This window comes from Pelodiscus sinensis, chromosome 12 (assembly GCF_049634645.1).
Source record: "Pelodiscus sinensis isolate JC-2024 chromosome 12, ASM4963464v1, whole genome shotgun sequence".
NCBI lineage: Eukaryota > Metazoa > Chordata > Testudines > Trionychidae > Pelodiscus > Pelodiscus sinensis.
This window is the reverse complement of record NC_134722.1, coordinates 23,190,221-23,215,727: the sequence shown is the minus strand read 5'-3', so window position 1 is coordinate 23,215,727 and position 25,507 is coordinate 23,190,221. Positions and strand designations below refer to the sequence as shown.

General features: G+C 41.6%; 1 protein-coding gene across 10 annotated transcripts in view; it reads right to left on the bottom strand.

The window, feature by feature from the left end:
* ANKRD27 (ankyrin repeat domain 27) overlaps positions 1–25,507 on the bottom strand; it is a 75,471-nt gene that overhangs the window by 10,280 nt on the left and 39,684 nt on the right. For all 10 annotated transcript variants that reach the window (XM_075940137.1, XM_025183707.2, XM_025183705.2 and 7 more), the window contains 8 exons: positions 24,415–24,507; positions 23,796–23,993; positions 23,389–23,448; positions 23,155–23,274; positions 16,444–16,488; positions 9,060–9,182; positions 6,989–7,186; positions 146–265 (listed from right to left, as the gene is read on the bottom strand). In XM_075940137.1, coding sequence (XP_075796252.1) covers positions 146–265; positions 6,989–7,186; positions 9,060–9,182; positions 16,444–16,488; positions 23,155–23,274; positions 23,389–23,448; positions 23,796–23,993; positions 24,415–24,507 — 957 coding nt within the window. The remainder of the gene's footprint in view (positions 1–145; positions 266–6,988; positions 7,187–9,059; positions 9,183–16,443; positions 16,489–23,154; positions 23,275–23,388; positions 23,449–23,795; positions 23,994–24,414; positions 24,508–25,507) is intronic.

Sequence of the window (25,507 nt, the reverse complement as noted above, 5' to 3'; positions counted from 1 at the left end):
AATAGGGGAGAGATGCAGTTTTAAAGGAGAAATGCATTATTGGTATTAATATTAATGTTTTGTATTCAGTAAATGTAATATTCAATGTTGCATCTTAAATATCACAAGAAATATTTGAACAAACTTTTCTGTGAAGAAGTCTTACCTCTAACAACAAAGCAGCAATCTCATGTTGGCCATTCAAACAAGCATACATTAAGGGAGTATTTCCATGTACATCTTTTTTATTTGGTTTAGCACTGCAATCCATTAGACGCTTCACTACCTATCAGAAGAGAGATATTAATGTTCCAGTTTAAAACACTTTAACTTACCAGAATAATCGAGTTAAAATATCATTGTGGTTACCCCATCACCATTAATGATACATCAGTGATTTAATTTAAGAATCCTACTGATGCAGAGAATACTAGTTTAAACTAGAAACAGTTCTTAAGCTTAGTGTACCTCTTGCTCTGTGTTCTTATATTGTGCTATTTAGTGTAATGCTAGGAAAAAGCATCTTATGCAGACAATCTAAAGGCTGATTTGTTACCTGTGCCCATCAGGCTTATTCTGAGAGCCCAGCACTTTTTGGAAACTAAGCTTGTTCAAAGTTTGGCTGCCAAAAATGGAAAAACCCAAATTTACCAGTCAGCTTTTGGAAGTTAAGTCCATGGAGGGTGAACACAAATAGGTGTAAAGGCAGTAATTTCAGTAGAAATTTCCACCTGTCATGATAAGAAGTTTTGGTTATATTACATATCTAATCTAAGAATGCTGCATGCATCTTACTTTTCTTTAAAATAATCAGCCTGGAGGAAATCCTTAAAGGATCCAATATAAATTTAATATTCAAAGGAAATCCAAACAATGAAAAGATTTTTCCTCTGTGAGAGGTCTGGATGTTTTGTGTGGTAACTGTCTAGATCACACAGGTATTTTCATGGCTGACAACCAACAGAATGATGCTTCTTTCCAGGTCAATTGCTAACCATCTAGCACATCTACCCACTTTCTTTTTATCTTGTGCACCTTTAGAGATTGAAACTTCTACAACATGTAAATTGTTCACACGCACGCACACACACACGCACGGATGAATGTTACCAAGTAACACCATCCTGGCATCCTACTTCCTAGCATATTCGGAAGCTGTAGGATAATTGGCACAGACGAACTACACAGTCTAACACCAGAGAACCAATATGCATTGACCTAGAACAGGGGTTCCCAAACTTTTTGACACGGGGACCAGTAAATCCATTCACGAACTTTTGGAGGACCAGTAATATTCATTTGCATATTTGCATATTCATTAATCAAATGATGAATATTCAAATAAGTTGTTTCTGGTCCTCCCAAAACCCCCAGTGCCAGCTTTAGCAAAGCTTTTGATATGGTCACCCACAATATTCTTGCCCAGCAAGTTAAGAAATATGGATGGATAAATGGACTGTAAGACAGACAGAAAGCTGGTTAGACCAGGGTTTCCCAAACCTTTTACTTTAGTTGGAACCCTTTTTTTTCCAATACTGCTTTTTGCAGCCCAAAAATATAAACACATAAAAAACAAACTGAGAAAATACCAGACATATAACATGTCTGGTATTTTCTCATTAGGTAAGTTGTATTATTATTAGATGTATCAGTTTGTAGTTTTGGATTGCCTGGCTGGTAAATGTGCTCAGGCTGCATGAGTGTGTCTACCAGCCAGCCAGTTCGCAACTACTCGAGGGGGAGTGTTGGGGGGGGGGGGCGACAATAGAATCCCCAGTCTGGACTAACTCATGCAGAGGGCAAGGGGGGAACAGGGGCAGCGTCCCAAGATCTACATATGGCCAGGTCAGTCCCACTCCCCGCAGGCCGATTCATTCCTCCCCCCTGCTCCCCCCGCTGTGCCACTGGCCAGCCCCACTTCCCTCAACCCCCTCCCGGGCAGCCAGGTCCACTTCTCCTCCCAATCTCCCTTGGCCAGCCCCACTGCCTGTATCCAGCCCTCCTTCCAGAGGCCGCTTCTTCTCCTCGCCCCCATCTTCCCCGACCAGCTCCCTGCCCCCAACCTCGCACCCCCCGGCAGCCCTGCTTCCACCAGCCCTCCAATCTCCCCAGCCTGCCCCGATTCCCCCATCCAGTGCTGCTTCCGGTGGCCAGCTCTCCCCTCCTCCTCACCCCAGAATCCCCTGGCACCTGCACCTTCCCTTAGCCCTGCACTCTCCTGGTGCCTCCCCCTTCCCTTACTGCCCCTGCCCCCTTTGTCCTCTCTTTCCCTGATACCCACCCCCTCAGCACTCTCTGCCCCATCCCCTCCTTCCCCTCTGTGCCCTCACACATCACTTGCTCCATCCCCACCTCTCTCATGCCCACCTCTTTTTTCAAGCCTTCTCCCAGCACCTCCCCCTCCAGCCCTTAATGCCCTTCCCCTCTCTTCTCCTCTCCCAGCATCACCCTGTCCTCCCTCCCACTGACACCTCCCCTCCTGCCCTTTCCCTCCTTGTCTGCACTTGGCACCCTGGCATTTGTCTCTCTCTCCTGCACCCTGTCCCTTCTCCTTCCACTCCTCCCCCTCCACGCAAGCCCGCCGCTGCCGCCTCCGCCGAAGCCCGTTCCCTACCTTCTGCCTTCCATATTGCGGGGCCGGAGACCGCCAGAGCCAGCGTGGCCTTGCCATGTGCCTCCAAAGACTTTTAAAATCTCGGGCCGTGACGTCACGTCAAGCCTGGGCATCCTCCCCACCCACGTGCAACGCCGCACATGGGCAGCAGCAGGTGGTGAGGAGGAGCCGCGCACAGCGGGGACGCTCTGGGGGTGGGGTGGGAGGACACACGGGGGGGCCCACGCCAGGCAGTACCGGGGGAGAGACCCAGCTGGCACTTCCAAATTCAGGGGCGCGGGGCCCGAATCGGCCTGAGGCCGGCCTTGCCGGCAGTCACCAGGCACGCTGAGGCCTGGTATTTTTTTCCCGGGCCGTGGCCCATAGTTTGGGAAACGCTGACCTAGAAGTTGTGGGCATCTTTTTCTCTTTTTCTTCTTGTTTACATTTTAGTATTTTCTTTCTCTCTCTCTCTCCCCCTCCCCCAAAGTTCTCTTCCTGATTCCATTGTACTGCCTTTTCCTCTCTCCTTTCCACACTCCTTTCCATTTTTTCTCTCAGATTTCTCATCCCCTTCCCAATTTCTGTCCTCAACATCTGCTCTCTCACATCCAGTATTTTCCCCTTTCATTTACTGTCTCCCCTACATCAATCACTTTCCCCACTTCCCTCCCACTCCACTTCAGCCTAGATTATTTTTCTCCTTCTGTACTTCCTATGTCCCCAGCTCAGTCTGGTACCAAACAGGGAGTTGTCACAACTTTCAGAGCATCAAGTGGCACATCTCCCTGCTCTGGCTTTAGAGAGCACTCCAATCACAACAGTAAGGGCACAGATATGCGTATGCATATATATATATATATATATATTATATATACACACTGTCTTTCCCTTCACAGTTCTAGGGTATATTTTCTTCCTCCGTGAAGTGGGAGACAGCCCAGGGGATGGACATGCCTTTGGATGAAATGGATACACTTGGCTAAAATTTTCTGAAGGGGAGAAGGAAGTTTCAATCCCAGGATCAGCGTTATGCTAAATTTAAAATCAGGTATGTTCAGTGCTGATCACAAGCAATCTAAAAATACAGCAGTAAGTGCATGTAAAAGAAACACAATGACTACACATCCTTGGAGTAGAAAAACAGAGCACAACACAAATAAAAAATGCATGAAGTATATGCATAAGGGAGCCTAAGCCAGGCAATGAAATGGAGAGGGGAAGAAATTTACTTAGAATAGTCTCTCCCCCACTCTAAAGAGGGCTAATTTCATGAGGTCTGGTAGCAAAGAAATTTTGCTGCTAGCAGACAGCTATTAAAATGGTTTCTTTCAAAATCTTTAAACATGAGGCAGAAGCTTTTAAACATGAGCTGAAATAAGTGTAAAAATAAATAAAAGTATCCATGAAAGCCAGTTGCACAAAACATTTATTACAACATGTTTGATGTGAAATGGTTCCATTTGAGCCAGCACTTACATTATTCTGACATTTCAGGTCATTAAAATGGAGAAAGACCATACATAAACAATTTCAGTACTGTGGGAATGGTTACTGAAGCATGGAGGAACTTCTCTTTCTCAGAGAAGTTTTCTAAACATAAGAGTTGGCTTTTTTAAAGACACAGAAACTTTTAACTTCCCTCTTGCTCTGTATTTTTTTCTTCATCCCTATAAACTCTTATCACTCTCTATGTTTTAACAAAAAAGGGCTACAGTGAATTTGGTTTCCAATAACATTTTCTTCTATTTTTCAAACCTTTAGCATTGATTTAGCTGTGTCAAAATGGAGCACTACTCCAAATTTCTCCATTTTGCCTCTTTTCTGTAAGGTTAATTGAGAAGCAATCCTATTGCAGGTTCTGGCTCATCTTGGTTCAGCATCTTTCAACATTCAATCAGTTACGTTTATTTTGAGGAATGTACTTTATTTGCTAACTTGGTTTCCTTTCTGTTTGCATCTCATAAAACCAAGCAGAAACCAATCCAATTCCAATCACATCCCATTTTCCTGGCACAACCAAACCCTTCCGTTGCTTTAAGTTATGATAAAAGGAAGCTGTATACCGAATTTGGTGGTTTTAGCTCTTACTATTTAGGAGAAGTTATTGATCAAACTTACAAACTCTCTAAAATATATAGTAAATTAATTATGTGGAGACTATGGTTAGGTATATACTAGGGGGAATTAAGATATAGAACTCCAGCTATGGGAATAGCATAACTGGAGTCAACGTGCCTTAGTTTGAGTTACCACAGCGTCTCCATCGGGGGGGGGGGGGGGGGGGGGGTCAACGGGAGAAACTCTCCTGTTGACATCCCTTATTCTCACTCCGGAGGAGTACAAGATTTGACAGGAGCACAATCAGCAATTGATTTAGTGGGTTTTTACTAAACATGCTAAACTGACCCCTGGGAGGTCAATTCCTGCAGCCCTGATCTCCTGGTGAAGTCTAGACAAGACCTATAACTATTATTCTGAAGCTCAATTTGTCATTTTTGACACATCCATGCAATTATAATAAAAAAGTACACATAAACAATGACAATTCTTTGGGATATGGACTAGGGTCAAGGCCTTTTATTCCAGAACAAAACAAATCTATTCTAGTAAAGTAATGTTAAAAATATACACCCTGGGCTGAGAACGTCATCAGTAAAATCAAGCCTCCCCTTCTCCTCAACAAGACTTGGATCCATGTTGTGCTAAGAGCTGTACTAACACATACGAAGACATAGTCCCTACCTGAAGGAGTTAATAATCTGATTAAATCAATTTCAACCTCAAAAACGTTCCTAAAAAGCACATTAAAAGTCTGTGCCACAGCCTGGATATCAGAAATGAGTCTGAGCTTGTGAGGCTAACAACCACAAAACTAAAATCTTTTCAATCTAGAAGTCCTCTTGAAAGGGTTAGTTTGGGGGAAGCCATTCTACTTGTAATGAAAAGTTTCCAGCTGCCTGTATATGGAAGCTGACACTCAAATCATTTTTAATATACCCAGATGTGTTTCTCTTGAATGTAAAGACATTTCGCACTGTTGCTACACTACACAGGGTGAGTTGTAAGGATTCAGTGTCACAGTTGTTTGCAGATTAAAGGAATGTATATGACAGATTAGTGTAACAGGTTAATAGGTTAGTTCTTTCACTCCAGGAGGCCTAATTTTCACTTCATGATGTTGACTGCTGCCAAATCAGACCTGATTATGCTCCCAACTGAAGTCAGTGGCAAAACTTCCACTATCTCCAATGAAAGTAAGACTGTGTCCTAGTGAATTTCTCAGAACCATCAAGACCTCAGCTATTCAGATGCCAGAATCCCCTGAAATATCTTTAGTTTCTATATTTGAAACTCACTGGGGGTACATCTAAACAGCGGCGCTATTTCAAGATACTTCTGGCATCCTAAAATAGCTATTCCGCTTCTTTAAACATGCCTGTTATTTCAAAATATATTTCAAAATAACAGGTGTGCTATTCTGGCATCCCTGTAACCCTCACTCCATGAGAGTTAAGGGATTTGTTGAAATAGCGTTTTGTTTCGAAATTTGGCATAACACAAATTGCGGAGCTTATTTCAAGTTAAGGGTGTAGTGTAGACACACCCTGAGAGAACACAGTGGATTCCAGAGGACACACACATATTCTTATGACATACAGCGTACTGTGTATAACCAGGTGTTTTGAAATTGTATACATATTCTGATATCTGCATGTGTGTTCAATAATATAAAGATACATACACACTGAGAACTATTACTGATTTTCAGAAGTGTGGGGTGAACCCAGGTCTCTCAGATTGTGTAGTAATGAAGAGCTATAACTCACTTGCATTTGGCTGTTGCAAAGTGACAATATCTTGCCTTCCTAGCTTGCTACCTGAAAAGCGAGACAGACTTGTTGGAAAACCTGCTGGGTGCTGCAAGTCCCACCACCACTTTGGATTCAGAAGGGAGCCCCTGAAGCTGTAAATCAAGGCTAATATTTAGGAGGAATACATTCATCCTCAGTAGAGCTACACGGAATACATTCATCCTGTGTCCCCTCTCCAACACAAGTGTCTAGTTTACTCACTCCTCAGCCTAACTCTGCCTAGACCATGCTTAGGCTACAGAAAGAGGCTTTGTCCCTTACGCAAGCAGACAGAGTCTCACTGTCCCTAGTCTGCTTCTTCAACGTAAAGCAGCACTAGGAACTATACCAAGAAGTATCTATTATACTCTGGCCTCTGCTACCTTAAACCATCCTTCTCATTGTCTGGAATGAAGGGGGAGGAATAGGAATTTTCTTATGTATCCCCTTCGCCTCCTCTTTCTAGTCTCCTCCATCCAAGGACACACACTTACTCAGCAAATCCCCGTGCCCCAATAAAATCTATATGCTGTGCTTATATCTTATGAAGAGAACCACTTACCTGAAAGTGACCTTTCTGACATGCCAGGTGAAGAGGTACTGCATGATTAGTATTCTTTGCACTGATATTGGCACCATGTTTCAACAAAAGGAAGACTAACTCAGGATGTCCATGCATTGCAGCCATATGTAGTGGTGTATAGCCATCCTGGTTTGAAACATTTACTCCAAGTCCACTAGCAGGGATTCTTGCAAGCTTCTGTTGGGAAAAAGAATGAAGAATGCAGAAAACTGATTGCACTTTCTATTGAGTAAAGAGTAGTTAAATACCTGAATAGTAAATGTAAAAGAGGCAGATGGACAATACATAAGGAGCCACATTTAAGATTTTCAATGACACACCTGTGAAACCAATCAGCTGGATGGTATAGGAACTAGCAACCCTGAGCAAGCCACACTCACACACAGCCATAGTCAGCCAGTGAAAGGCAAGCGGCACAGCAGGAAGGTGCCCCCTGAAAACTGGCCTCTGGGGAATTATCACTCTGCTCCCCCACCCCTAGAATTATTTTACACTTCTTAAACAAGATAGGTTACTACAGTGAACTTTCATTAGCAGGAACTGAAAATTGTTGATTTTGACATGTGATTTAAGAGAGCCAGACTTAAATTAGTTGCTAGCTCTAGTGAGATATAGTCTGTTATGACTGGTAGGAGTTCCGGTTACACATCACATTTGTTTTACACACTTGAGGTCCTATTTTTGAGGGCTACAGCAAAAATTAATTCCAGTTCCCGTGGAAACAGTCCATGGCACCAACTCAGTGAAAACAAGCAACTGCAACGGTCTTTTGAAATCACAACCTATGAGGAAATCAAATTCTGCAGATTTGCTAAAAAATATTGATCTGCATTCATATGACAGCGTTTTAGGATTACCCTGACTCAGTAGAACAGTAATAAGGGCTGCATGGTATTAATTCCTTGGAGGCTGCCTATGGAAAAAGTCACATAAGATCCAACTGGAATGTGCCCTACACACTTCTTAGAGAATGTTCTGCTCCACTGCTCTCTCAAATTGCATGGAAGACAAAGTTTCACAATGAGAGAGAATCTTTCCCAATCTTCCCTCTTCCCAATTGCAGTGTGTATTTGTGTGTATACAAAGAGGGGTAGTTGCAAGATTGCTTATCAAACGCCTTCATATTTCTATTCGAGCCAGGTGGTCATTCCACTATTATCATTTGATTAAACTAAACTGACTCAAAGTCCTTGTTTCAGGAAGCAAGATATTCCAGTAGTTAGTCACAATAATCCTTTTTCCTTCTGAATTGCAAATAATCAGCATTCTATTTTCTTTAAATTATGAGCGGCCCTTGTTTTCACAAATGAGACCCAAGGCGTGTTCTAAGGAAACATCAGTATGTATGTATTCAATACTACTACTCAGTAGGAGGCATGGCAATGGCATTTTTCTCTCTGCTATATGATAAATACTGGGAAAATTCTCCATAATTTTATTTAGCTCTGAAGATTTTTAGATTCAGTTTGTGTGAAAGATATGATACAAAATAAAGTAGTCTTATTATTGCATTGATAGTTATGAGGACAGGAAATATCCTGCTAAAATATTATCAAAGAGTAACAGACGTTCCATGGGCTGAGGGGATGAGTTATATCAAGGACCCAGATCAGCAGAGAAACTGGAGATGCCTAGAGCAGAAAGAGGGTGAAGGAAACAACTTGGATGCCTAAGAGCAGAGCTGTGCTTTGCCCTCACTTTTACAAAGTTACTCAGAAATTACAGAAAGCGTGGACTCCAAATCACGCACCAAAGCAACACAAGAAGGTGCTGAAGAAGAAAAGCCAAACATACAAGTTTTCCATTCCTCCATAAGAAAGCAAAACAAGCTTCTGTACACTGCTCCTCCACCTTAATCCATTCCACAGTTTGATTATCAAGTACAGCAACTTCATCTCATAAGGTGATGAACTCTATTAAGGTCTGTGCACATTTAATCACAGGCCTCTTGCAGAAGAATAAGAATATTATTTCCCTGGACTAAAAAAAAGAAACCTATCTACAAAAATACAAAAGTTATTCTATTCACAGAACAAAGAAAAATTCCAACCTTTTGCATTGGCTCACATTTTGAGCACTGGCATAATGGGTGACAGAATTCTGGATTCACTGTATTGGCCGCTTCCTCAGTTTCTTCTATGTCTTCCTCTATCCATTCCAAAAGATAGCGAACCTGGCATAAAAAGAAAGTCTCATTTTATATTGCTACAAATTTCTACCCCCTGATAATTACAAACATGTACATGTTAATTTCACAAACACTAAGTAAATTGGTGAGCCTAAACGAGCCTCCTCCCTACAGGCCACATTTAAAAAATTAATGTTACAGTTGACAAAGCACCCAGCAGCAGTTCACCAAATAAACATGAAGTAAATTATAAATGACCTCCTACTGCCTAATCAAGACTTCAATATTCACCTCTGCTCAAGCCCTTTCAAATCCTTTTAGCTCGGATTGTGAAGATTAGGCTGAGGTTTGTGCCAGTTCATGTCAACGTGATTCTTTGTTCATCATCTGCTTTTAAAAGTATAAAAGTACCAAGGATGGGAACTTTTAACCACCCTGCAAACTGTACAGGTGCAATACATTTTCTCCTCAGAACTGTAACTTCTCATGATATACCATGGGCTAAAATCAAAATGATGAATACACAAATATGCAAATAAATGAATTTCCATAATGAATATGCAAATATTTCAATGCCAGTCCACCAATGGTTTTTGAATGAATTTGCTGGTCCATGATATAAAAAAGGTTGGGAACCACTGTCCTAAAGTGTTTCAGGATCTGCAGGGTCCTCACATTGCAGGCTCTACTCTCCAACTCTGTATTATCACAGAGTAATACAAGCAGCCCTATTACATATGTAACCCTTCTCAATTAAAATTTCACAGAGCTAATGCTGAGATTTGAATTTACGTTTCACCAAAACTTTAAATATGCTACCCAAGCATATCTCTTTCCAATTACAATGGATTAACTAAGGATTTTGGTCAAAAGGTTAAATGCACTTTTAAATAGACACGCACACTAAGTATCTCATGAACCTGTTATAATCTAATCTTGCTAATTAATGTATGTCACTTCACAGTTTCTTTACATATCCGAGAGATGCAATCCAGAAATGCAATCAGTACAGCACTCTTGGACTGAAGAGCTCTGTTTTGCAAAACTCTTAGCTCCCTGGAGATCCATAATATTTATTTATTCTGAAGCAAAGATTCTCTTTTTTAAGTACTCTATAAAACACATTCTACTAGGATACAAGAAAAGGCAATGACAAGCAATACTACAATTTCATGTCAAGAATAATTACATGTTATGTGCTTCAAAGAAACAACTGACTTTATCACAGCTGGGCCTGAATCAGTTTGCCTTTTTCAGGCAAAACTCCCCCTGATTTCATTTCCTATTTGCTTAAGTAAAGAGCTAGTTCTATGCATAAGCATGCCAGAATCCCCATCACCCAGATAATCACCCATGTAACCGGCAAAAAGTATGTGGGCTAACCTACATGCACTGGATAAGTTAGAAGACAAAATGTGTTATTGCTTCTGTTAAACATTTGCCACATTTTAAGCATCAGAAATAATGTAATTTATTCCAGAGATGTTCTTTAAGGTGATCTTTAAAATAAGCAGACTCAAAGCTGCTATAAAATCAACATCTTAAAGTCTACCTGGAAACTGGTAAGCACCAATTCAGGTCCCCAAGCATTGTTCTTCAATGAGACTTACAATTTAAGAAAGCAGGCTGCTGCATTTTGCATCACCTTAACTTTCCATACTGACTTGTTTTGTAACAAGGTCTGCATCAGAGAGAAAATATTGTAATCCCCTGGCCAGATGCGGATAGTAAGAAGCTATTATAGTCCCTACTAAATTAACTGTTTAAAGACAATTAAAGAGCTAATATGCTGTCCAAGTTGCCATTTGATTTAGGGCAACTGATAGCAGTAAAATACCCTTGAAGGGGCCAGTGTTGTCTCTTCTACATTCTCTAACTCCTTCCTTCAAACTACTATCACTAATTCAAACTCATCTGGATTGAATTTTAGCCATCATGCTTGTCTGAAAACAGACATTAGTTAAGGCACTCATCTATGTCATCTAGGCTGTTCAAGAAAAATTTAAAATTGGGTGTAATTCCCATACTGAAAACAATGCCCTTCGTGCCCTCTCCCTTATCTCCTCCCAAATTGCCCTCTCTACAAATTGAGTGAGAGAGACAAGGAAATAGAACCCGAAGATCCCACAACTGAGACTTTTTGGGGAAATGGGCAGTTGTTAGCTAACACCTCCACTGGGACCTCTCAGAGAAAAGAACAAAGCTACTGAAAAACAGCATTTACTCCTGCTAAGGTTTATGCAAAAATCAATGCCCCTCCATGATTAACAGAACCAAAAGCTTCTATTAGGTATGAAAACGGACGGGTCTTCTAATACCAGTAGGAACACAAGATCTTCATCAAGGTAGGCAGGCAGACTCTGTACTAAGGTCAGGTGTGGTCCTAGAGCAGAGGGAGATCTGAAGTGTCCATATTGTGAGAGAATTATCTTACCACAAACTTATCTGCTGATTTACTCAGAAATGGAAGCTTGATAATCATCATTCACCACAAGCAGTGGTTTCCTGTGTAAAACCCACACAAAAATTTCCTTCAAAACATTTGGTTGTAAGCACTCTAACACAACTCTCAGAAATCTCCACTAGTAATGAACATAGTAGTTCCTTACTGGCCTTCACCGTCCAGGAAGGACATAAATATCTGCTGTTTAATCAAAATGACAGGCTGTGGCAGGAAACTCTCCCCAGCAATTCCAGTACCTCTGAAAGCAACATTGGACATAAAATTAAGTCTTTTTTTGGTGTGCGAAGGTTTTCTCTCAACACCACCCCTCACCTTTGCAACAACAAAAATTGACCACCGAACAGCTTACCAAAAATCAAATTACTTTTATCTGCAAAATAAGTTTTCTTCCAAAGAACCAGCCACTGAGCAAAGACATTCTGAATTAACCAAGTTATCTGCAGTCTGAATAAATCTACTATCTAAGCTTTTGCAGATGCTATAATAGAGACAAAGAACTTTTTTTTTCCTTCTTGCACAAGATTTTTTTAGATCTTCAGGTTCCTTAGGTTTTGTTTAAAAATTTGCTCTTGCAAAGTTCATCTAGCAGTCACAGCAGAAATCTACAACACTGCTAATGACTCTAGTGCTGCTTCTGTTCCTATGGAAACAGGTTTCAGATTGTTAAGAACAAGAAGGATTTAAAATAATAATAGTTTTAACAGATACCCACAGTTGGAACCCATCCCAGTCAGTCTTTCATTATGAACAGTTTTACAAGAGGACACACAATTCCATTCAACTATTGCAGGGAGAGAAACCACAAGATATAAGCGCAAGAGATTTGTCATCAGAATGCAGAGGTGGCACTTCTCAGTGTTCTGCGTAGTCCCATATTGGTTCATCAGTATTGGAACTCAGTCTATCCAGCTAAAACCTCAGTAATGTGTCATATATATTTTCCTCGTATGTCTTAGACTGTGGCAAAACTAGTGAGAAAAGTAACTTGTGCAAATTAATGTTAATTTGTGCACATTGACTTTATTCTTATATACAAACTCAGTCATTAAGAAGGTAAATCCTCACAGCATATGCATGAGACATTGAGAGTCAGGCAACTCACCTGAGTTTCTCACGCCCACACCCACACAACATATCAGTGTCTGAACCACAGTAAGACCCAGGCCTCAGACTAATGCACTAGACAAAAGTGCTGAACCTTCTGCTTTACTGTTTAATTCCTTCAGGAAAATGCAGTAACTATGAAGCAGTCAATACAAACGTGCTTTGTACAGTCTACCATCCTTATGATCTTTATATTCAATCACAGAACAGGAGAGCAGAGATCATACAGAACAATAAAACATCCTAAACACAATGTTCCTCACTAGCTTACCCTTCCCTTATATGTCTGTGAGGGATAATTGTGTTCTGTCAAGCAAGCAGGGTATTCTGCCCCCCTTGCCTTCTCTGCCCCTGCAGCAGCTTCCCTACTCTTAATCTGAAGCAAATAGCTTTCTTTCAGTCCTTTCTTAAGACATCTGCTGGGGTCACCTGCTTCTTTTGTTCTCCTCCTGGTATCCTTCCATTACATACACCACCACCCTCCCTTCAGACCAAGGGAAAAAGCATCTTCTCTCAGCAGGAGCAAACCTTCTATCCCAAACTTTGCTAATTCAGAGCAAATCCACATCCATATAAGCTTTCCATGGCACAGTAATGTCATGATACAATTTCATAAAAACATCTATGATTGAGAAGCAGCACACACAAGATCCCTGAATCGTCTCAAGTGCCTTCCTGGCTAGACACTTACGCAGCATTTTCAAAAGCGGCCTCATCTTACAACACAATGAATGTCCAACTTGAGACATTTAGGGCCTGATTTTCAGGAGCTTTGAGCAACTGTAACTCCAGGTGAAGCTAATGGGAACCACAGGCCCTTCACACCTTTGGAGAAAAATCAGACTCATGATGTCTGAAGTTGGGCATCCAAAATCAAATGCCACTTTTAAAAATATGGGCCTTTCTCTCTTTCATCACAGGTTACCCATATGTAAAACGGGGCAACAATATTCACCATGTGTAAATCTGAAAATAAACAGGATATAAGGTGTCGGTCCAGAGCCCCCTATTTCAAGTAGGTATTACTATCCCATTTTACAGGTTAGAAAAAAGTCTCACAAAGTTAAAATGTTTAACTATAGGAGTCAATAAGGACTAGACATAACTCTAGCAATCAGCTGACCTGTGTTCTGATCTTATTCCTGACAATGACTGTCAGGCTGACCTTGAAATAGTCAATGTGGTTAGATATCTCTATGTGCAAATCTAGGGTTTACATGTTTACTTAACTAATGAGCATACAGTACCACCGATGGTTCTTTCCTTTTCTTAATCACTTTGTACAGGGCTACTCAACACACGGCCCGTGGGCCACATGCAGCCTGCGGCCTGTTTGTTTGCGGCCTGCAGGTGGGAGCCAAAACGAAAAAGGAGTCAATATAATGGTCTTCTGTTGATGTGTGTTTTAGTAGTTAAATTCCTGGACTATCGTTGCTCATTAAAAGTGCTGTCATATGAGTGGAAATCGGGTAAATATTGCATTTTATTAATATCAGCAGAACTGACTGAAATGAGGCCTGTGTGTTGTGTAGTCTTGCCTTCATCTTTGTATTCATGCCTGTCAGTGTAAAAGAAGCTATGCAGCATGTGCTGTGAGTATCATTGTGGCCCCCGGGGCTTTCAAAGTTGAGTAGCCCTGAGTTAGTAGGTAAACTTATAACTACCATCTGACTGGTATAGTCAACTTATCTTCTACATATATTATATTCGGATACATGGTTGTATGATGCCATATCAACATATCTGTTAATCCTGGTATGTATCACATCTATGGTAATATTTAGAAAGAATCATTATCTACATACCACACATACCCAGCATACCTTACACTCTTTTGCTGGATTTCCACCATCTTCTATTTTATGATGAATATTAAAAAAAAAACACCCATGTAATACTCCCAGCTAAGAACCTTCATTTAAAAAAAATAGTTAGCTGCTATTTTTGAGTAACATGTCTTCAAACGTACCATAATTTTCTAGTGTTTCAGAAGAAAAGAAGGAAATTGCTATAGTAGCTGAAATGTATCAAGACAGACAGTAAGTAATGCAAATTATAGGCTATAAATGTTCATGTTCATAGTGCTGTAGATGTCAACTCTTTATTGGAAGTGAAGTACAAAAGTCAAAATATGCCCAAATTATGTACTATTTAAACCCATTTTTTACTCTACTTGTTGATGCCATAGTAAAACAAGGGAGGGATAGCTCAGTGGTTTGCGCATTGGCCTGCTAAACCCAGGGTTGAGAGTTCAATCCTTGCAGAGGCCATTTAGGGATTTGGGGCAAGAATTTGTCAGGGATGATACTTGGTCCTGCTGTGAAGGCAGGGGACTGGACTCAATGACTTTTCAAGGTCCCTTCCAGTTCTAGGAGATAGGCAATCTTCATTAATTTAATTTAAAAAACAACTTAACTTTTCATTCATGGTCTCTGCTTTTGCCACAAACACTAAATAAGAAAAGCCAGACTTTTATCCTAAAGTATGTACACATATACAAATGTGTTAAATAAATACTGTACAAAGAATGTGAACAGGGAATGTTCAAAATCACCAAGCTGAAATTTTCTGTTTAGATTAATTTGGAGCTTTGATCAGTCTCTACAAAAGGTACTGGCAATCTGGAGTACAGGAAGTATTTTCCAATTTTCAAACTTTCATAATTGCTGTAACACATGAAGGGAAATTCAGTTGCAAATTTTCTTGAAGTTTAAGTTTTTTGCACATGCAAACTGGAGTTATGTGCACATTTTTAAAGCTGTGCTTTTATTCACAAGGGATCATAGTGCACGTATTATTAGAATTTAAAAAATGAGAAGAGATACTACAACAGAAAAAACACAGTATCCTGATAATCTGGCACCCCAAAAGAATTCCAAACTCCATAAGCCTTATTCATAGAGATGAAGATACAAATCTGTGGAGCAGCAAAAAGAACAAGGACTCAAAAAGGGAAATAGTAGTACAGGAACAGTGACTTTTCCATCTCTCCTTTCATTGATACTGGAGTAAATCTGAAGAAATTCTATTGAAGCCAATATAGATACACCAGAGCAAAACTAGCATAAGCATGAAGATAATAAGACTTTTTTTTTCTGGGATTCACTAGTGTCCCATTTTTTCCAGTGGTAAGCAATTCTGAAACCTGGAACCCTGCTCCCTAGATAAGTTGATGCTAGAGAATAATTGGAACAAAGCAGTTTCTAATATGCATTTACAGAGTGCCCTGAAACTATCTGAGCTGGAAGACACTATAAACAATTCTTGATTTGGGCTAGATTTCTACTAAACACATTTGAAAAACTCTGTTCTAGATGAAGAAAGCACAGGATACATCAGCATGGAGTTTGTTTTATTTTTAAAATCACAAGGGCACCAAATAAAATAATAAAATTAAGGTATTTCAAATAAATTAGTAAAGAGGAGCATGTTTTAAAAGAATTATATCCATGGTTTTCTCCTTTAGCAGATAATGTTTTATATTTGCTCAGATCCAAATTATTCTCTCCAGCACCAAGTAATTTCAAATTGCTGACTAAAAAATATTGCTAGCAGAGTACATTTGGAATGTGAAATGAATATTCACAGCAGCATAAGATAATCAGCACTTGATTCATATATTCTAAAATGAAATTGACTATGCATTCTCCATTCAATATTATGTGTAAATAGTTTCCTCAATTTCAGTAGGATAGCTGTAAATTCAGTGACTTGATGTAGAATATTCTAAGAACTTACCATTTCCAGATCTCCATCAGCAACTGCTCTTAAGAGTTTTTCTATCTGTATATAAAATCAGAAAATACTATTTTAGTTCCTTTGGTAATATTGGCATTAAATTATACTTTGAAAAAATCCAGTGTCCTTTATTAACCTCCTAATCTGATGCTGTAGGATTACAGCTGGCCCATTTCAGATATGTTGATGAAGTTTTAAAGAAAAATGTTAACAATTTATGAAATACAAAAGCCATCTAAAAAGCTTTTGATGATGTTTGAACTGTGCAGCAGGAGATAATCATTATGTATCTTCTCGTGCACGTGTAAATAAACCCATGTTAATTGATCCTGCAAACAAATTTTTCAACCTCGCCGTCAATTATATGAGTACTTTTATTTAGGATCCAGCATTACAAAAGAAAGAAAATCTATTAAAGGCACGTAGCCCATGGCTGATGTTACTGTTTTAGGCTCTTGGTAGACTGGTAGTTAATGCCAGAAGAGATCCCTTTTAAAAAAAAAATACAGGTTGAACCTCACTGGTCCGGACCCTCGAGACCTGAGTGGTCCCAAATGAGGGGATTTGCTGGACCAGAGTAGGCCCCTGCCCTAGTGGCCTGTGCAGCTACCAGGCTAGGACTCTAGCCTGCCTCTGCTGCTGCCCCAGTCCGCTGGGGCTCTCCTCAGCACTGCTATTGCCAGGGCCTGAGCACCACAGCCAGAAGTGTGCAGCTGGGGCAGAGCTCCGCAGCCGCCCGGCTCCATGGCTGGGGCTAGAGCTCTACGGCTGTGGCAGAGGGACAGGGCTGGAGCTCCATGGTCCGGGCCAGAGCTCCCTGGCTGCCACTGGGGCTGGGATTGGAGTTCCCCGGCTGCTGCAGCCAAAGTGCAACTGGAGCTACATGGCCGGGGAAGGGGCCAGAGCTCCCTGGCCCACGCCAGAGGTCCATGGCTGTGGCCAGACTAGAGCTCCCTGGCCCCAGCAGCCAGGGAACTCTGCTGGGGCCAGAACTCCCCGCAATGCCGTCCGTCCTCCCCGCCCACACTCTCTGGGATCCCAGCTGAGTTGCTGGGACCCCTTATGGAGCTCCTGCCCCAACACCAGATCTCCATCTTTCTGGGCTCTGTGGTCCAGGAACATCCATGGTTCACGCCAGACCACAGATGTTGCCAGACCAGGAAGTCCCAGTTAAGGAAGGTACAACCGATAGTAGTTTGAGCCAAAAAAGTGGTTTCTAGTTTTGCACTTCTACTTAGGCATGTAAGTTCTATTCTTCTTCAGTGTTAAAATGAACATTGTCAAATTGGTCCTAAAAATCTACATTTATTCTAAACAGGCCATTTGCTTTTTAAAAAATAATTAAAACTTAACTATTTTATCACTAAAAAAGATATAAAAGCATGCAGTATTTTTTCTGCACCTGCAAAAGCACATTAAAAGCTCTTTGATGGCCCTGGATGTAAGAATTTCAATAAATAGTCAGAGGACTATGCTATCGCCTGTTATATTAGTGCATAAAAAGATGCTTCAGCATATGATGCTGTGACAGTTGAATTCATTTCTACACAATGGCTAGATTTACATTTCATTTGCTATCTAGAAATTCCCACCATGCATATCACAGGTAGCATCTGAGCACATTCAAAAGACAGACACAGTCTTTTGCCAGACAGAAGGGTATAACTGACTTATCTGAAGTATGTCCAGTATCACCTCACCTAAAAACTACTTGTTTACAAAAACAGACTTAAAAATACACAAGTGTCACAGATTTACTGAAAAGTGATCACTTTCTTATTTTTACCATATCATTATAAAATAAATCAATTGGCATATAAATATTATACTTCTATTTCAGCATCATACTTGGGCCTGTTCTTCACTTGTGAGCCTTGTCTGCGTCCCAAACCCTGCTTCTCAGGGTTGACGCTTCACAGAGCACCTGTGTGGAGTGAAGCCCTTGGCAACTGTTCTGCTTGCCACCTCCTAATGATGGCCCTGCACTTGTGATCTCTCCCCAAACCCATCCAATGAGCACGCTGGGGACTGCACCTCGCAGGTCGAGAAACTCTTACCTAGATGAGTTAAGTGCCGCCTGGAAGATCTCTGAGTACCCACAGGGGTACAAGGACCCTGGTTGAGAGCCACTGGCCTGGGAGACTTTCTAGAATGGAGAAAAGGCCTTTCTGTTCCTCCCTGCTCCCCATTTAGAAAGCTATGCTCTGTTTTCCCTCCCTTGATGTCCTGGACCGTGTGTGTAGGATGGTTTCACCTGAGACTGTAAAACCTCAACTGTCAAAGGAAATTTACCACAGTCTTGGGATTGTCACAGTCAGCAGGGATGTCCTGGGCATGCAGAACTGCAGCACTAAATCAAGATGAAGAGGGACCTGAATGGGGACTGGCATGGGTTACTTTTCATATTGCTACATTAAACCTGTGTCCGACTCTGCCAAAACAATCAAAACAAGGTCGTACCTGTTGTCAGTGTCTGATTACAGCCATACAGTAACAGAATTGGATAGTAGGCATACACAGTGTTCTGGTCATTTCACTGTTAAAACACTTTAGGCATCCAAAAATGCACAAGAGTTTATCAGCAACCTACTAAGAGCAACATTGCCATTTGTTTTGTAGCTTATGCATGATTTATTAATGGTATAAAAAAAGAATCTGGCATGCCTCCAGGTTCTCTCCTCAATGGTAGAATTGTTCGTTCCCTTGCATACAAGCTCAAAAGATGCAGAATTCAATGGGACACAATCTGCTTCACTTCACCCACTTGCTATTTTGTTCCATTGCTAAGGGTAAAGCAGATATTGCAGTATCCTCAGGCAAGAAATTTCCAAAATTATTCGCGCATCTATTAATGGCTCTTTTCTATTGGGCCAATAAGTGATGGGCAAGTCACTTATGTCTCTCCTTGCATTAAATTGTTTGGACAAAGTTATATAGCAGCCAGAAATGTAGGCAGATAAAGACTGCATTGACACCTTAGCCCCATGGTCACCAACCCGTTGATCGCGATCGAATGGTCAATCAGGAGGACTCAACCAGTCAATCGCAAGGCATTCAGGTCCCCCCAATTTCCTCCCACCCCCAAGAAGGCCCACTACCTACCTCCACTGACAATGTAGGTAGTGCCGGCTTCCTGCGGGGTGGAAGGAAGTCGGGCAGCTGTGCGACACTTCCAGGGTTTCAGGAAGTGTGCTGGCTGTTCCCCCTCCCCCAAATAGTTGGTGCAGTACCACAACCCAGGTCTGTGGCGTACTGGGGAGGGGGGTGGTAGGAGTCCCCAGAGGAGGCGTGCGCTGGGGCTTCCCTCCTCTGGGAGGGGGTGGGGGGAGAGTCCACAGAGGAGGTGCATGCCGGGGCTTCCCTCCTCTGTGAGGGGGTGTATGTGTGGAGTGGGGAGGAGTCCATGAAGGAGGTGTGCGCCGGGGCTTCCCTCCTCTGCGGGGGGAGCAGTAGATGGGAGGAGTCCTGGGAGGAGGCACATGCCAGGGCTTTCCTCCTCTGCAGGGGAGGGGAGAGGAGAGGAGTCCTGGGAGGAGGTACGCACCGGAGCTTCCCTCCTCTGTGGGGGAGGGGGAGGAGTCATCCTGGGAGGAAGAGCGTGCAGGAGACTCCCTGTTCCTTGTCCCCACCCCAGTACCCTGTCCCTGCCCCAGCACCCTGTCCCCTGCCCCCACTGACTCCCTGTCTTCTGCCCTGGCACGCACTAGCACCCTTCCCCAGTACCACCACCACCAGCACAGTTGGGGCCACATTAGTGGGACCTGTGGGGGGGAGGGGCTGGAGAAGGGTTTTTTTGCATCTCACTTGTGTGGCCCCAACTGACTTTTCCATGGGTCAGTGACCCCTGACTGAAAACTGGTTCCCTGCTCTTCTCATAAATAAAGACAATGCTGAAACGTTTTGTGTTTGACATAATATTTTATTTAAAAATGAAGCCTGGCAAACAACCCCCAATTGGGGGTCAAGCCCCCATATGGCCACAGTATCATAACACTCCTGCACACACACCCCAGACCCTATATCTGAGCCTATCATACACTGAAACCCCTTGTCCTGAGCCTCTCACATCCCCACAACTCTTGCACCCCCACATCCTCAGTCTTCTGCCACAACACTTCTACACCATCCACACACGGCAAATCTATGTACTGAGCCCATCCTACTCCCAACCTCCCTGTCCTGAGCCCTTCACATACCCCAACCCAAACTCCTGAACCCTCACATCCACAAGCCTGTGGCTTGCTCAATACCCCAACACTCCCCAGCCTGGAGCCCCCTCCCTGAGCCGGCATCCCCATCTCCACCTTCTCCTGCATCCAAATTCCCTCCTGGAGCTTGCATCACTCACCCCTTCCCACCCTCAAATCCCTCCTTCCCACCCCAGAGCCCACACATCCCGTCTCAACCCAGTGAGGGTACGGCTAGACTGCAGGAGTTTTTCTGGAATTCCAGAGGTATCCCAGAAAAACTCTTCCATGTCCAGGGACACGTTTGTTCTTCAGCTTTTTTTAAGCGGAAGAGCAAACATGCTCTTTCGGTAACCCCTGTATTCCTCATTCCACCAGGAATAAAGGGACTTCCGAAAGAAGGGGTTTTTCTGACATTTGGTATAGTCTAGACAGGCCAAATGCTGAAAAAAACCTCTTCCTACAGAAGAACTGAAAAAAAAGCAGCAGTGTCACTGTACCCTGAGAGTGTATAAGGGCTGGGGATAGCAAGTGATGGACAGGAGGAAAACAGAGAGGACGGGGTTTCAAGGAAGGAGTGGAGTCTTGAGGGAAGGATGGGGCGGTAGATCTTGGCTTGTTCTCACATTTAAAAAGTGATCTTGGGCATAAAAAGGTTTGAGACCACTGCCTTAGCCCATGGTTTTACTCCTACACTCTGGAGAGAATCCTGACGGCCTCCTATTAACTCCAGTGACAATTCCCTACATGGAGAATTTGCTGAATTAGACTCTGGGCTTTTTGCTTGGTGGGGATATAAGAAGTGAGCCCATGTGAAACTTGACTCCTGGTAATGAACTAAAGTTGGATTACAGAAAAGCCATTAACCTCAACAGACTACTAAGGTATAAGCCGCTAGTAATCTTTTTTCCTGGTTTGAACTACAAACCGAGCCTTTGGAGTGTGATGAGTTTGTCCCGTTAAGAAAAAATAAAATCCTCAGTCTATTATTGGGTGAGATTTTATGTCATCCTTATTTATGGAGCAACATTACTGGGCTTGGTTCTGTACATACGGACATGGACCTGTTACAAGGATCTTGCCATGTACATTATACACACAAAAAATGCGCACACAAATATACACAGTATCCAAGAAGAACTGATAATACCACAGTGTGAATTAACATTTTCCATTCATGCTTTTTCACGCTTTTTGGAGTAATCAGCTAAGAGCCACTTAGAATGAGTGTTTAAGAAGAGATTTGAATGAAGAGAGGGGGGATATATCCTTTTTTTTTTTTTTGTAAAAGGAAGGAAAGAAAGGAGACACAAAAGAATTTAAAGGGAGACATGAAAAGAACAGAGGAGTAGGAAGAAGAAGACGACGAAATGAAAGCTGAGAGCTAAGGGTGGAATTGAGTGGGGCTTGGGAAGGGAAGATGAGAAGTAGGGATTGGTGGTGGAAGGTGAAAGGATGAGATTACAGAAATTCAAAGAGGAGTGACCTGCTAGGAATGGATTTCATCAGCTGCATTTTGAATATATTGTAACCGGACAAGTGATGTGTAGGCAGAGCAGCAGATGAGATATATTCCTTATAATGATCTGAAAATTGATTTCATATGGTTTATTGCAAAAGCTAGTCCTTTACACTGTCGTGTTTCTTGTCAATTCCATGCCTAGAATCATCTCTTTTCTATTATTAATTTAAAAACATACCTTGCTATGTTATTTGATTCAGATGCTGAGTTTTATATAAAAAAAATGACAGAGCGAATGCTCCCAGGGGCTTACAAACTCACAGAGTGTCCAGTGAACCACAATTCAACATTAACCACTTCCAGGTACATTTAAAAAAAATAACAGTTCCCTCATTAACACTTGCTAAGAATCAAGCAAAAACATATGCATGGATACCAAGGTGACAGCAGAAACCTTAGAAAAGAAGTGCTGCACCATCTTCCCTAACATCAGTAGTGTGCCTCCTCCACACCCAGATATATATAGTGCCAGGTGTCTTAAGAGGTTTTCCCCATGCTTGAGGAATGCGTCATTACTTGCCACATTTCTGATTTACCCACAAAGCAGCAGCTTCTTATACACATTATTCCAATCCAATCAGTACAGCTCCGCTCAATGTTACTGTACAGAAAAGATTCCTACCTAGTGTAACAGGACTGAACAATTTCACTGTTCATGGAATCATCCCTGGCTGCTTACTTATGCTTACTGAAGTGCTGAGAAAGAACGGTGCATCAGCTCTCCTTCTACAGAATCCTTCTCAGCTCAGGAAAGATGTAATGTGTTTAAATGAGACCCAAATTAGGATTTTTCTCTTTGGTGGAGGGGAAAAACCTTGCACTGCCTTTGCTAGAATTCTCCCTAAATTTACTATCAGCACTGGACTGGTTTGTGTGTATTGCTTACTGCTAATTAGCTATTCCAGAGAGCCATGTCTGGGGGAGTAGCTTAAAATGACACTGTAGAATTGGCACTCAAGGCTATCTTTGCAACGCTAACAACCAAGCTTTTACTAGTCTTACCTCTTTGTAATTATTTTTAACTTCCTCTTGTCTATTATCTGCTGACACTGATGACAAGCTGGAGACAGATGACCCTCTGCTGAAGGTGTCTGCCGAACGCTGAGGAGACCTACCTGGAGACTTTAATTAGGTTAAAAAAACCCAAAACAACAAGAAGAAAACAAACAAGGTGGTTTACATCCTCATATTAAACAACTAAAATCTATACAAAAGATTAACAACTCACACTATTACCTCAGAAGCACTCTGTCCCCTTTCAAATGTTAGGTAGTTTAATTCCATCAATGATAAAATCTGCAGAAAAAAAATAATGAAGAGATACAGTGTAACTCCATATCAAGAGGAACTTACTGATGGAAACACAAAATTAGCCAGCCACTTAATATCAGCAAAAGAGATTATGACTTATCAGGTTAAAGCACCAATTTGCAAAGTTTGAGTGCCATATTAAAAAAAAAAAGCACTGTCATGTATTTAAGACATAAAATATGAACTTCTTTTCTTAAAAGTGAATGGAAATTATTGTTATTTGTAAGAGTGGCTGCCCACCTATGCCATTGACATCTATGCTTCAAATATAGGTAAATCACTGTGGAAAATGCATTTTCAAAGCCTCCCTTCTAGCAGATTGGGAAGAATACCTTGGAATTTAATGCACACTGCAGGGAAGTCTCTTTCATCCGGTTTTGAATATCTGGGTTTGCGCCATTCTGCAGCAGCACTTCTATTATTCCTTGATAACCCCAGCGAGCAGCTATATGGAGGGGAGTATCTCCTTTTTCATTACCAGTATCTAGTCTACAAGAGTGTACATCATAGTAGACTAAAGCTTTGACACACTGAAGAGAAAAGACACCAATCAATTAAGTCACTGGTCCCCAATCCATATGAGATGTGCAATTTGAATAGCAATGCTGGTTTTATTGCACCTCCTAGAATCTACTCTCTGGGGTAGTTTTGACACCCTACCAAATATATATAATTTTTTAAAATGCCATAATAAATAAATAATGATGTAAGGAACCAAAATAACTAGACTTTCTAACAGGTCCACCAGTGTAAGTGGATACCTACATTAAATAAATACCATGATATAATAAGGTTCCAGTTTATAAAATTAATTAAAGAGTCATTCTCCAAGTCTGTGTTTTATTTACTTTTTTAAGTAACTAAACTTAATAGAAATTGGTTTCACAGTTTCATTGCATGCAGTAATCCTATTAGGATCTCCTTGTAGTTTGTTACAAAACAATTACTTACATCCTCATGACCATAAGTGCAGGCTAAATGAAGTGGTGTATTGCCATTATTGTCTTGAACATCGGTACTTGCCTTATAATGCAACAAGAGAAGCTTAAATGGAAAAGAAAGCAAACATCTAAGTAACATAAAATTAATGAACAAACTATTGTTATTTCTGTAGCACCCTTTAGCTTCTAGAATGATGAATCACTGCAGTACAAACAGAACTACTTCTGCTTTAAACTTCTGCTTTAAGTAAAAATGGTTGTCCTTGGCTTCATGCCACTATTTTGCCCCAGTCCTTGAACAGAATAAAAATGTCTTGTCACACTATTTAAATACCACAGAGTATATCTCCAAACTGATTTGAAATCATCCACTGTAGCGAGGTACTGCAGCACAGATAATATGGAAATTCACCTGTTCTAAGAGAACTGTAAAGGCAAAGGCATACTGCGCTTAATTAAGTACATCATTTCATTCCTCCCTATGGATTTTCAGTTTGAATATCTGAGTTGCTGTAATGTAATATTATATAAAACATTTCTTAAAAAAATCAAGTGTATAACAACTGACTGAACTGTATGATTAGTCTCTCTTCAAACAATGTTTAAAGCACTCTGTTTACTTGACTGATCACAATTAGGGCCCTACCAAATTCACAGCTCTTAAAAACATATCACACATCTGGTCTTTCATGCGCTTTTTCCCAAATACTATACTGACTTCACAGAGGGGCAGAAGAAGGACTAACATTTCTCAATCTGGAAGCCATGACTCAAAACAATGTCCTGGAGAGGAGAGGGTCACAAGGTTATTTTAGGGGAGTCTCAGTATCGCCACGCTTTCTGCACTGCCTTCGGAGTGGGCAGATGGAGAGCGTGGCTGTTGGCTGGGTGACCAGCTCTGAAGGCAGCACACACATCCACCACACACAGAAGTAAGGGTGGCAGTACTGTGCCTTCCCATGCCACCCTTACTTCTGCACTGCTTCCTTCAGAGTTGGATGGCCGGAGAGTGGTGACTGCTGATAGAGGGCCCAGCTCTGCAGGCAGCTGCACAGAAATAAGGATGGCAATACTATACCATGCCACCTTTACTTCTGCACTGC